Source organism: Lepisosteus oculatus, chromosome 2 (assembly GCF_040954835.1).
Source record: "Lepisosteus oculatus isolate fLepOcu1 chromosome 2, fLepOcu1.hap2, whole genome shotgun sequence".
In the NCBI taxonomy this organism is placed as follows: Eukaryota; Metazoa; Chordata; class Actinopteri; order Semionotiformes; family Lepisosteidae; genus Lepisosteus; species Lepisosteus oculatus.
In genome coordinates, this window is record NC_090697.1 from 74,946,987 (window position 1) to 74,960,401 (window position 13,415).

General features: G+C 55.5%; 1 protein-coding gene across 4 annotated transcripts in view; it reads right to left on the reverse strand.

The window, feature by feature from the left end:
- Window positions 1-360: 360 nt before the first annotated feature.
- LOC107078118 (PDZ domain-containing protein 4) overlaps window positions 361-13,415 on the reverse strand; it is a 49,530-nt gene continuing 36,475 nt past the window's right edge. For 3 of the 4 annotated variants that reach the window (XM_069183583.1, XM_069183577.1, XM_069183571.1), the window contains 7 exons: window positions 10,903-11,186; window positions 10,722-10,812; window positions 10,461-10,559; window positions 9,007-9,069; window positions 8,517-8,618; window positions 5,681-5,764; window positions 361-2,523 (listed from right to left, as the gene is read on the reverse strand). In XM_069183583.1, the coding sequence (XP_069039684.1) occupies window positions 724-2,523; window positions 5,681-5,764; window positions 8,517-8,618; window positions 9,007-9,069; window positions 10,461-10,559; window positions 10,722-10,812; window positions 10,903-11,186 (2,523 nt within the window). In that variant the 3' untranslated portion in view covers window positions 361-723. The remainder of the gene's footprint in view (window positions 2,524-5,680; window positions 5,765-8,516; window positions 8,619-9,006; window positions 9,070-10,460; window positions 10,560-10,721; window positions 10,813-10,902; window positions 11,187-13,415) is intronic. The other variant, XM_069183586.1, reaches the window with a different exon arrangement.

A 13,415-nucleotide genomic window follows, 5' to 3' on the forward strand; every position in this document is an offset into this window, starting at 1 on the left:
TCCCTGACGCACCAGCGGGTCCAAGAGCGTCTGCGAGGGTGGGGGTCAGTAAAGAGGGGCCAGTGTCCTGGTGAGGTCAGTCTGTCAGCGTCCAGCCTCCTATGCCCAGCGGGTGTCCAGAGCAGGGCTGCAGGGCAGGAGGGCAGGAGCGGGCAGTCAGTTCCTTGTGCTCCTGGTGAAAGTGACCAACGCCTCTGCCCCCACAGCAGCACGTCCTGCTGGGCGTGAGGTGACCAGTTCCTGCTGGGACAAAGCTGAACTCCCCATTGTACCCCCCACGCTTGATCTCTTCCTCCTCTGTAAATTCCCTTTATTCCTCTTCCTCCCCTCCCCCCCCCCCACTCCACTCCACTCCACTCCACTCCACTCCACTCCACTCCAGTCTCCTCAATCCACTCCAATACACCCCCCCAGTCCACACCACTCCACTCCAGTCTCCTCAATCCACTCCAATACACCCCCCCAGTCCACTACAGTCTCCTCAATCCACTCCAATACACCCCCCCACTCCACTCCACTACAGTCTCCTCAATCCACTCCAATACACCCCCCCAGTCCACTCCACTCCACTACAGTCTCCTCAATCCACTCCAATACACCCCCCCACTCCACTCCACTACAGTCTCCTCAATCCACTCCAGTCCACTCCACTCCAGTCTCCTCAATCCACTCCAGTCCACTCCACTCCACTCCGCTCCACCCTGCCCTCTCTGGCCCGGGCCCTCAGACGGTGGTGACGGACAGCAGGGGGTTGTAGACCCTCTTGCCGTCGGCGGAGCGGGTGCCGTGGGCCAGCATCTCCTGGATGGTGATCCAGTTGTCCAGGATGCGCCGGTTCCTCTTCTTCATGGTCTTGCGGTGGCTGAGCTCCAGGATGCTGGCCTCGGCGCGGCCCCCCTCGGCCCCGGTCCCCGCGCCGGCGCCCTGCTGCTGCTGCTGCTCGCGCAGGCAGTCCAGCCGGCTCTGCATCATGAGCTCGCGGCGCCGGCGCTGCTCCCGGGCCCGCATCAGCTGCTGCTTGCGCTCCTCCTTGCTCCAGTAGCGGCCCATCTTCATCTCGCTCACCGCGTCGTCGTCCGTCGTCATGCCGCTGCGCTCCTCGCGGATCTTCAGCGCCCGCGCCTTCAGCAGCCGGTCCCTCACGGGCCGCTTGGCCACGTACCGCGAGCCGTCGCTGCGCACCTTCACCTTCCACTCCATGCGCGGGGCCTGGGGGGCGGACAGGGGCAGGGGCAGGGGCAGGGGGCCGTGGGGGGGGGGCGAGGGCAAGGCGGGGGGCTCCTCGGGGGCCGGGGGGTCCTTGCAGGCGCCGGCCAGGCTCGAGGGGCTGAGCCGGCCGCCGTCCCCCGCCCCCGCGGACTCGTCCGCCGGCCCGCGCAGCTGCATGCAGCTCTGGTAGCGCTCGGGCAGCCGGGCCCCGCGCTGGCGGCGGGAGAAATAGGGGCTGTTCTCGGCGCTGCGGCCCCCGGCGCGGTCCAGCGTGCCGCCCCCGCCCGCCCGGGGGCCGCGCCGGGCCCGCTCGCCCTCCGCCGACCCCCTCCTCCCGCCGTCCCGGGACAGCGAGCGGAACTTGGCCGGGCCGGGGCCTCCCTCCGGGGCCCGGTTGAGGTTGTGGGCCGGCCGCTCGCGGGGCGGGGCCGCGGGCCGGGGCAGCGGGGAGGGCGGCCCCCCCTCCTCGGCGGCGGGCGGCAGCTCCGACGCCAGCGGCGTGCTGCGGCAGCTCTCCCCGCCCGTGTTGTAGGCGCTGGTGCTGTCCTTGTCGGAGCGCTCGGGCAGCTCGTTGATGTCCGAGAGCTCGTGCGGGGGCAGGTCGCCGTGGGCCGCCTCCTCCAGCAGCCAGGCCTTCATGCAGCGCTCCCGCAGCTGCTGCATCTTCTGCGCCCGCAGGATGTTGCGGCACTTGAACTCCAGGTGGCGCAGCTCCTCCTCCAGCAGCGCCATCTCGTGCTGCAGCAGGCTCTCGTTGCGGTTGACGTCAAGGGGCGCCGCCCGCCCCCCCAGCGGCAGCGCGGCCAGGCCGTTGCCGTTCTTCTCGTAGTGGCACCTGATCTCCAGCAGCTCGCGGTAGCGCTCGCACTCCTCCTCCGTCAGGCCGGGCATCATGGCGCCCGCGGGGTCGCCGCCGTGCTCCAGGCCCAGCAGGGAGTCGGAGCTCAGGTGCAGCTCGCGGCCGTGCAGCAGGGGCGGCGTGTCGCCGCGGGCGCAGCGGAACTTGCGCAGGCTGCCCGGCGTGTTGGTGGCGCTGGTCTGCTCGTCGCCCAGCAGGTCGTGCTCCGAGGACTCCTCGTTGCGCGTGCTCTCGTCCGTGCGCCCCACGCCGCTGTCCAGGTCCTGGCTGTTGCTCAGCACCGTGGGGCGCAGGCCGGCGCCGGGGCGGCCCCCCGCGACCCCGCCCCCGCCCACGCCCACGCCCCGGCCGGCCCCGCGGTGCTCGGGGGGCAGGTGGGCGGCGTTGTCCAGGGAGTCCACGCCCAGCCCGGCCAGGTCGGCGTCCAGGTCGGCGGCGTCCAGTTGGTTGTCGTTCTGGGGGGGGGGCGGCGTGCCGGTCCGGCGGTTTTGGGGTGCAGGCCACGGAGGGGCACGGGGAGGAGGAAGAGGAAGGCGTGTCAGAGGCGTGTGTGACTGCAGGTGTGCCTGTCCGTGTGTCTGTGCGCGTCTCTGAAACGCGTTGCGAACGAGAGAGCTCGGCAACAGCCAGATCACATTAGTAAGTGACCCATCTATCTATTCTGAGGCTTCACGTGAAAAACAGTGCAATTTTAAGCCTCTTTGCATCATAACATTTCCCTCCACTTTTCCAAAAGTGAACCAGGTTTAGTCAATTAGACACAGTGAACACTAGGTGGCAGTGCGACTCCACGTAAGTACGTACGTTTGCAGCTTTAAGGCAAACGCGAAAGGATAGAATGTAAATATGCACACATACATTTACTGTTCAAGTACAGTTTGCTTCCTATGGGCCCCCCATCACACCGGGTGTGTCAGTGACCTGGGCTGGCGGCTGCAGCCCTGGCCCCAGCGTGGCGATCGCACACAGCCCACAGCCGAGACCAGGGAGTGTCGGAGGACTCCCGCAGCTCCCACAGGAGGGGCAGACTCGGGACAGACCTCTGGGCAGGGCTCTGAGCCCAGCCCCACCCCTGCAGCTCACAGTGAACACAGAGGGACAGGAGAGACACTGCACACAGTGTCTGTACAGCGATCACCACTGGCCACCCGCAGAGCAGGTTTCACAGAGCTATAGAGCTGCACTCTGTCTCAGTCCTAATTTCATTAAGACTGCTATCGATTGCACACTAATTGGAATAATTCCCCAGTTTACAGGGCATACTGATTGCCCTTTTTTATCTCTAGCTGATTTTGAAGGCTCGGTTTTTCTCTCTTGATGGTTTTACAGCTCTAAATCTGCCTTCTCTTTCCTCCCAGTGCTGGTGTGTGTGGAGTGTGTTGTGGAGTGTGTGTGGAGTGTGTTGTGCAGTAGGTGTGTGTGGAGTGTGTTGTGGAGTGTGTTGTGGAGTGTGTTGTGCAGTAGGTGTGTGTGGAGTTTGTTGTGGAGTGTGTTGTGCAGTAGGTGTGTGGAGTGTGTTGTGCAGTAGGTGTGTGTGGAGTGTTGTGCAGTAGGTGTGTGTGGAGTGTGTTGTGCAGTAGGTGTGTGGAGTGTTGTGCAGTAGGTGTGTGGAGTGTGTTGTGCAGTAGGTGTGTTGTGGAGTGTTGTGCAGTAGGTGTGTGGAGTGTGTTGTGCAGTAGGTGTGTTGTGGAGTGTTGTGCAGTAGGTGTGTGGAGTGTGTTGTGCAGTAGGTGTGTTGTGGAGTGTGTTGTGCAGTAGGTGTGTGTGGAGTGTGTTGTGCAGTAGGTGTGTGTGGAGTTTGTTGTGGAGTGTGTTGTGCAGTAGGTGTGTGTGGAGTGTTGTGCAGTAGGTGTGTGTGGAGTGTGTTGTGCAGTAGGTGTGTGGAGTGTTGTGCAGTAGGTGTGTGGAGTGTGTTGTGCAGTAGGTGTGTTGTGGAGTGTTGTGCAGTAGGTGTGTGGAGTGTGTTGTGCAGTAGGTGTGTGGAGTGTTGTGCAGTAGGTGTGTTGTGTGGAGTGTTGTGCAGTAGGTGTGTGTGGAGTGTTGTGCAGTAGGTGTGTGGAGTGTTGTGCAGTAGGTGTGTTGTGTGGAGTGTTGTGCAGTAGGTGTGTGTGGAGTGTTGTGCAGTAGGTGTGTTGTGGAGTGTTGTGCAGTAGGTGTGTGGAGTGTGTTGTGCAGTAGGTGTGTGTGGAGTGTTGTGGAGTGTTGTGCAGTAGGTGTGTTGTGGAGTGTGTGTGGAGTGTGTTGTGGAGTGTGTTGTGCAGTAGGTGTGTGTGGAGTGTTGTGCAGTAGGTGTGTGGAGTGTGTTGTGCAGTAGGTGTGTGGAGTGTTGTGCAGTAGGTGTGTGTGGAGTGTGTTGTGCAGTAGGTGTGTGGAGTGTTGTGCAGTAGGTGTGTGGAGTGTGTTGTGCAGTAGGTGTGTTGTGGAGTGTTGTGCAGTAGGTGTGTGGAGTGTGTTGTGCAGTAGGTGTGTTGTGGAGTGTTGTGCAGTAGGTGTGTGGAGTGTGTTGTGCAGTAGGTGTGTTGTGGAGTGTGTTGTGCAGTAGGTGTGTGTGGAGTGTGTTGTGCAGTAGGTGTGTGTGGAGTTTGTTGTGGAGTGTGTTGTGCAGTAGGTGTGTGTGGAGTGTTGTGCAGTAGGTGTGTGTGGAGTGTGTTGTGCAGTAGGTGTGTGGAGTGTTGTGCAGTAGGTGTGTGGAGTGTGTTGTGCAGTAGGTGTGTTGTGGAGTGTTGTGCAGTAGGTGTGTGGAGTGTGTTGTGCAGTAGGTGTGTGGAGTGTTGTGCAGTAGGTGTGTTGTGTGGAGTGTTGTGCAGTAGGTGTGTGTGGAGTGTTGTGCAGTAGGTGTGTGGAGTGTTGTGCAGTAGGTGTGTTGTGTGGAGTGTTGTGCAGTAGGTGTGTGTGGAGTGTTGTGCAGTAGGTGTGTTGTGGAGTGTTGTGCAGTAGGTGTGTGGAGTGTGTTGTGCAGTAGGTGTGTGTGGAGTGTTGTGGAGTGTTGTGCAGTAGGTGTGTTGTGGAGTGTGTGTGGAGTGTGTTGTGCAGTAGGTGTGTGTGGAGTGTTGTGCAGTAGGTGTGTGTTTACCTGCGCTGGTCTCTTGCTGTCAGTGTCAGAGCCAGGCTCGTCCAGCAGTGGAGTGTTGTGCAGTAGGTGTGTGTGGAGTGTTGTGCAGTAGGTGTGTGTGGAGTGTTGTGCAGTAGGTGTGTTGTGGAGTGTGTGTGGAGTGTGTTGTGGAGTGTGTTGTGCAGTAGGTGTGTGTGGAGTGTTGTGCAGTAGGTGTGTGTGGAGTGTTGTGCAGTAGGTGTGTGTTTACCTGCGCTGGTCTCTTGCTGTCAGTGTCAGAGCCAGGCTCGTCCAGCAGTGGAGTGTTGTGCAGTAGGTGTGTGTGGAGTGTGTTGTGCAGTAGGTGTGTGTGGAGTGTTGTGCAGTAGGTGTGTGTGGAGTGTTGTGCAGTAGGTGTGTGTTTACCTGCGCTGGTCTCTTGCTGTCAGTGTCAGAGCCAGGCTCGTCCAGCAGTGGAGTGTTGTGCAGTAGGTGTGTGTGGAGTGTGTTGTGCAGTAGGTGTGTGTGGAGTGTTGTGCAGTAGGTGTGTGTGGAGTGTTGTGCAGTAGGTGTGTGTTTACCTGCGCTGGTCTCTTGCTGTCAGTGTCAGAGCCAGGCTCGTCCAGCAGGTCATCGCGGTCACTGTCCTGCCAGCGCCTCCCCAGCTGAAACACACACAGCATCACTGCCTGTGTGTGCGCGTGTGATTGTCTGTGCGTGTGTCCCTGTGTAGTGTGTTTGTGTGTGTCTGTGTAGTGTGTTTGTGCCTGTGATTGTCTGTGCGTGTGTCTCTGTGTAGTGTGTTTGTGTGTGCCTGTGTAGTGTGTTTGTGCCTGTGATTGTGCGTGTCTCTGTGTAGTGTGTTTGTGTGTGTGATTGTCTGTGTGTGACACGTCTCTGTGTGCAAGTGTGTTTGTGCCTGTGATTGTCCATGTGTGTGTTCATCTGTGTGTATGTATGTCTTTGTGTGTGTACGTGTGCGTGCGTATCTGTATGTATGAGTGTGTCAGTGTATGAGTGTGTGCATGTCCGTGTTTGTAAGTGTGCATCTGTGTGTGTGTGTGTGTGATTCAGGACATGCCTCTGTCTCAGAGCAGTAGCCCTGAGGCAACCTAAACAACACCAGACCTCTCCCTCCCTCTCCACTGCAGAGATAAAACTGTCAGCTTCTCTCTCAGGAAGCATGTTCTCTTGACGGTCGACCCTAATCCCACATTAGGCCATCATACAGGCCATCGCAGTGTTGACCCGTTCAAGCAAGGCTTATAGAAATGAGCTACCAGCAGGCTCTGCTGGTGATGTAGGTAAGACACTTGTTCCAGTAACTCAGGGATCATGCACATCATGAAACCCTCAATGGTCAGTCTACAGCCTCCCAGGACCACAGCAAGGAACAGAGGCTCTGTCCATTCTGCATGGCTGGACAGAAACTCACACACAACCAACAATTCTAGATCCTGTTTTTAAGCGGGCTGCAAGAATCACATTGAATTCCAGTAAAGATCTACAGCACTGCACTCCCTCAGACTTCAAGGGAGTGTCCAGGTAACAGGAATTGAGTACCGCCACCAGCTGCCCAGATGTCCAAGGCAGTAGGAACTCAGAAGGGCTGGCACAGGACAGGCATGATTCTGTCCCAGTGATTGATTACTGATTATTGATTAGTGCTGCTGTCTACAACATACCGATAGCTGAAATAGCGTCCACTCCATCATGCTGCCTCACCTCTGAACTTCTCAAAGAGATTTTCTTTGTTTCTTACAGTACCTTGTTGTAAGTATTATTGTGTATTGTTACTATAGATCCTTATTGTTACGTAGCTATTATTGTACTTATAATACTGTACTGTTATTCTCTTATACAGTACATAATAATACAATTCTACTGTACTGGGACCGTAGCCCCTATTGTTACAGGACTGTTCTACTGTACTGGGACTGTAGCCCCTATTGTAACAGGACTGTTCTACTGTACTGGGACTGTAGCTCCTATTGTAACAGGACTGTTCTACTGTACTGGGACTGTAGCCCCTATTGTAACAGGACTGTTCTACTGCACTGGGACTGTAGCCCCTATTGTAACAGGACTGTTCTACTGCACTGGGACTGTAGCTCCTATTGTAACAGGACTGTTCTACTGTACTGGGACTGTAGCCCCTATTGTAACAGGACTGTTCTACTGTACTGGGACTGTAGCCCCTATTGTAACAGGACTGTTCTATAGCCTGTTGGAAAATGACTCTTGGGGAGCTGCTTTAATAAGAGTGCTCCTCCAGGAAAACGTGTTTCCATGAAATATAATCAGAATCCCTGAGAGAGTGATTGATTGATAGATTGATAGATCTGGGCAGACAGGGAGCGTGTGCATTAAAATATGGTAATTGCCAGTGTCAAAACACACAACACAAACAGCAAGGGATGTGGGTGAGAGACAGGGAGGCTCACTGTCACGGGGCTGCTAACTGCTGGCTGGGGCTGTCTGAAGGGGATGCCTGCAGGGTAAGAGAGCTGAGACACACACTCGGGGGTAATGATGTGTGTCTGTGTGTGTGCCGCACGTCTGTGTGTATATTTGTATGTGTGAGTGTGTCTCCCCACTAAGCTATGCTGTCAATGTCAGTTTACGGCATTAATTAACATAATCAGACAATTTCCCTATAAATTAGATTTAATTAACATTAATAACTCTCTAATTCTTTGCGGATGCCTCTTCACCTCCAAAACACTTGGGAGCACACTTGGGAGAATTTTTAAAGGCAAGAACTTGGGGCTGCGCACTGCAGGGGGCTCCTCAGCCGTTCAGAAAGAAACACAGACACACAGGCGAGGTCAGGCGAGGTCAGGTGAGGTCAGGTGAGAACAGGCAAGGTCAGGCGAGGACAGGTGAGGTCTGGCGAGGTCAGGTGAGGCCAGGCGAGGTCAGGTGAGAACAGGTGAGGTCAGGAGAGGTAGAGTGAGGCCAGGTGAGGTCACTTGTGCCTCCCAGGTGGGCCTGCTGGTGCAGAATGAACACTGTGTGTCTCCCAGGTGGGGCTGGTGGTGCAGTATGGCTGCTAGATGTCAAACCAGGTGGGGGCAATAATTTAGGACTGGGGTGAAGTGGGTCCCCTCTTACATGGGACGTACTTTGGAATCCTGTAGAATTAACCATCTACTGCCATTCCTCCAGTGCTGTATGGAACTCTTGCCCTGCAGTGCAACATATTGTATGAATTTGTGAATGCTTTTGTGTTATTTAACTTTTTGCCCTTGTGAGTACAGCAGTCCTGAACTAATTAATTAAAATAAGAATGTTGTAATGTATTTTAATAAGAATGTAAATGAGAATGAATAAAATAAGAATGCTGTAATGTATCTAAGCCACAGAGAATCAGAGACGCGAACAGACAGAGACACACTACGTGTGCAGAGGGCTGACCTCGATGTCCGGCCGGGCCAGCAGGAGGGAGATGTTCGTGCTGTCCTCTCTGGTCAGGATGGCCACAGCCTCCTCCCGATTCTGGACATCCATGCCATTGATCTGAGAGAGAGGACAGCGCTGAATATTTCCACGGCGTGAGCAGGCCCGATAGCACAGCTCTATCACCCTGCGGCTCCCAGCTGGCAGCCCACTGAAACTCAGCAGGAGTGAGCCTGGCCAGTACCTGGATGGGAGACCCCCCGGGAGAAACTAAAACTGATGCTGGAACCAGTAGGGGGTGCTCACCTTCTATGGGTAGATCTTGATGCCACAGTACAGGGATGGGGCTTTTTTTTTTACTGGAAAAAAGACACTGTCCTTTGGATGAGACGGAAAACAGAAGTCCCAACTCTCCTTTGTCATTAATAATCAAGGGCCGTTTCTCAGAAAGAGCATGGGCAATAATGAAGGCCAGGGGGAAATCTGGCCACAGTCGATCTGGCGGTACCTGCAGTATCCTGTCACCCTCTCGGATTCGCCCGTCTTTGGCCGCGATGCTGTTGGGGTTCACCTGGGGAGAGACGCGCGGGAGAGAGTGTCAGGCCACTGAGCACCGTCTTCCCTCCACTAGGGGGCACTCCTACCTTTTCCGCTGTGTCCCTGCTGTTATTAGTTTCACCTGAATCTTATTCCCTCTTAACTATTTAAGCCCGGTGCCTCCGCAGCTCAAGGCTCAGCACTGGGGGCAGGAGTGGCCCGAGGACACAGGCTTCGTCACAGCGTCCTGACCCCTGTGCCCGGGGCTCAGAGCGCCTGGCTCCGTGATGGTTTAAACCCTCTACGTTTCTGGATTCCTGTTCCCTGTGTTTGCCTGGATGGATCTCCCGGTTCCTGGACCCCGGGCTGCGCCTGATCTCCCCCCTTTCGGACTTCCCCTTCTGGACTAGTTCGTTTGGTAGCCAGTGGTGTAGCTCGTTCCACACCCCCACAGCCTGTCACGATTGTCATCCCTCCTCCAGAGGGCGCTCCGACCCTTTTGTGTTTGAGTTTCAGCATCACGTTCACCTGTCCCCCTGTCCCGTCTATTATTTAAACCTCTTGCCTCTGAAGCTCGGGGCTCTGCACTGGAAGACGGACGCCCGAAGGCCCGCCCAGCATCAAGTCGCCCTACGTCCGCGGATTGAAGGCATAGGCCTCCGATCGGCGTCCTGACCCAGCTGAGTCCGGGGCCCGGAGTGCCTGGCCTCGTCACTCCATTTTTAGTTTCCTAGTTCCATGTCCCCATTCCTGTTTTTAATCTTCTTGTCTTGTTTGAATCCCCTGGTTCTGGATTTCGGACTGCGCCCCGGATTTCCTGCTTGGACTGTTTTGGACTTGTTTGCCTGCGCTCCCCAATGCACCCGGATCACTGTCGGCGCCGCCCCCCCGGTTCGCCATCCCTTCCATTCCTCACCGCGTTTTCCCTGGAGCCCTTCTCCAGTCTCTTCCGGATTATACCGTCTGCACAGGGTCCTAAACTACGCACTTCACGGGAGTCTGGTCTCGGTCTTAGATGCACTTCCACACACTCTTTCCACCTGTGCTGTCTGGTTGGCGTTTCACCGTTGGATCTGAAGAAATCCACTGGGTTGGTTCTGTTGATGCCTTTCAGGATCCCTTCATGGTTTTCTCCCCCAATGAGACCTTGTTGGTATGTTGTTGATACCCTAACATTTTGTTTGCCTTCATTGTCTAGAAGTTGTAAATGATGGGTCAAGATAAACATGAGTCTTAAGTGTACACTTAAGTTACTGTTTTGTAATGTGCATTGCGTGTAAATGTTGTTTATTGTACACGTCCAGAGACAACAGCACGAATATGAATCCCAACGTACATGTACATTTGGCAAAACAGACTCCTCTCTCTTCACACACACAGTGTAGACGCACTCTTACAAATATACATACAGAAAGAGAGACTGACCTCCCCCACGTAGATTCCCAGGTCCTCCTCGTCATCCGTGCGGTAACACACGGTCAGCCCCAGCTTGTCCTGCTGGCTCGATTTGTACAGCTCCACCTCCTGGAAGGAGGACCACATTACAGCAAGAGCGTGAGGGCGAGGAGTGAGTGTGAGGGAGCGCGGCAGAGAGGCGAGATGGCGAAGGTCGCGCGCGGGGGGGGGGAGAGATGGAGAGGGAGGGAGGGAGGGAGAGAGAAAAAGAGACCGCCCCCCGCCCCTGACCTCATACTCCAGCTCGTCCTGCCTGTCCACTTCGTGGTGGGAGCTGTCCAGGTAGTCGTTGGGGTCGTAATACTCGTGCTCTAAGGCGGGCCTGTGGGCAGACACACAGACAGGGCTCAGGCGCGGGGGTACCCGGGCCCGCCCCGACACACCACAGACAGAACGGCGCACGGGGACTCACAGCTCGGACAGCACGTAGGGCTCCAGCAGGGGCGGCAGAGGCGGGGAGGGAGGCTGCAGCTTGCCCAGGGCCAGGATGTGCTGAAAGCTGATGTCAGTCTGGGTGCCATTGTCCACAAAGTCCAGGGCTGGAGCGGGACCCCCTTGACCCCCTGTGCCCCCCGCGGCCCCCCCCTTCACCCGCGGGCTCTTCCTCAGGACCTGGATGACCAGGGGGTCCCGGGACGCTCGCAGTGCCTCCAGAGTCTGCTCCTGGGACAGGCGCGACAGCTCCTTCCCGTTCACCTGGGGCAGGGGGAGAAGGAGCCATTAACGCACGCTGCCTGAGATCGGAGGGAGCAGAGGGGTTAAAGCACACAGCGGCATAAAAGCATAAAGTGATCTCATGTACTGTAGAAAAGGAAAGGCGTAACTACTGGACAGTCCAGTGAGCATATCTCCCGAGTGCTGGGGACACCCTGACTCTGTGCGAAGCTCCCCTTCAGCAGACTGACAATCTGCCAACCTGAGTGAAGACTGAGTTTTCTTCGACACAAAGAAACAGAGAGGGACTAGTACACGCGTAGTGCCCCCACAGTGCACATCTGCAGCACTGAACACCAGAGTGCCAGGTTTTAATGGCCCTCTGTTCTGGCTGTGATTGGCAGAGTAAGCCCTGGCTGATTCTTAACCTAAGGCGGTTTAGTGTCCTATTCAGACAAAGACCTGTAAATGGAGCCTGTGTCCTTGTTAACAGGTCCCACTCTCAAAATCCTCTGCACCACGGTCTGGCACAGGGGGGGCATGTGAATTCGGGAAGAGCCGAGGGCTATCTGCAAATGGCCACTGGCGCCAGCTACAGTCTAGCATCTGTGGGCTGGTGTGTGCTGCACCAACAAAAGAATTAGTGCAGGTGAAGAAGATTATTTAAATGAATCCTGTTAGGAATGTTTGTGTCCTCCCACTGTGCGCTCGCTGCCTAGTCTATCGGGATGCTATAACCGCTCGCTGTCCCACAGAGCACATCAAGGGCTTTGAGCTCTGTGGCTCCTGTCGTTTAACCTGGCCTCGGCTAATCCCGTTCATTCCATCAGAGCGGCTTTCTCTTTGTTCCAGGCCCTGTCGCTCCAATTATCACTGCCTGCCTGCCAGGAGGAAGAGCAGGAAAGGGGGGATTATAATTAGGGATTAGCGAGCATTAATCTCCCAGCTCAATCAGATTACACTGACAGGGGGCTCATGTTGGTTCACACACTCTCAAACTCTCACACACACTCTCATACTCACTCACTGTCAGAGTCTCACACACACTCATACTCTCACACTCTCATACTCACACACACTGTCAGACCCACACACAGTCTCTGACACACACACACTCAGACTCACAAACACACTCTCTGACACACACACAATGTCATTCTCACACACACTATCAGACTCTCACACACTCTCAGACTTGCACACACACTCATATGGCACACACAGTCTCAGACACACACACACTCTCAGACTCACACACACACTCATACTCTCACACACACACTCATACTCACACACACTCTCAGTCTCTCACACACACTCATACTCACACACACTCTCAGACTCTCACACACTCTCAGACTCTCACACACACACTCTCAGACTCACACACACTCTCAGACTTGCACACACTCTCAGATGGCACACACAGTCTCAGACACACACACACTCTCAGACTCACACACTCTCATACTCACACACACTCTTAGACTCTCATACACACCCATACTCACACAGTCTCAGACACACACACACTCTTAGACTCGCACACACTCTCAGACTCACACACACTCTTAGACTCTTACACACACTCTCATACTCACACACACTCTCAGACTCACACACACAGTGACAAGGTCCTGCTGCAGCCTGTTAAATGTGCAGTTAATAGGTGTCGCTTGTAAATTAAATTTGTCGATGATGTCTCTTCTTATTTCATTGAACACTCAACCTAGCAACTAGCTAAGATGCTGCAGTGACCTGTGTTCTGACAGGGCATTCCTCTCACAAGCCGAGGTGACTAAAGGAATACAAATACCTCCCATCCTACCCCACTCCCTGCCCTTTTTAACATGGTTTAACTGTCTCAGATATAACGTGAGGAGAAAGCTGTTGACAGGAGAGGTTTTCTCCTGAGCTCCAGTCTGCTCGGCACCTGTCAGCTGTAGAGAAGGACCAGGACCAGGAATTCTGCACTTCTCCTGGGCTGGGACATCCTGGTTGGGCAGTGTGGGTGTGGTGCAAGAGTCCGAACAGAGCCTCTCCTGGGCCTGACGGATCCGTGACAGTCCACCGACACCAGTGCTCAAGTGTGTACAACAGGTACAGATCCAACAGGGCACATACATGAGGGGCACACTGGGCACATGGACGATGACCACACTGGGCACATGCATGATGGCCACACTGAGCACTGGGCACATACATGAGGGGCACACTGCGCACATGGACGATGACCACACTGGGCACATACATGAGGGGCACACTGGGCAC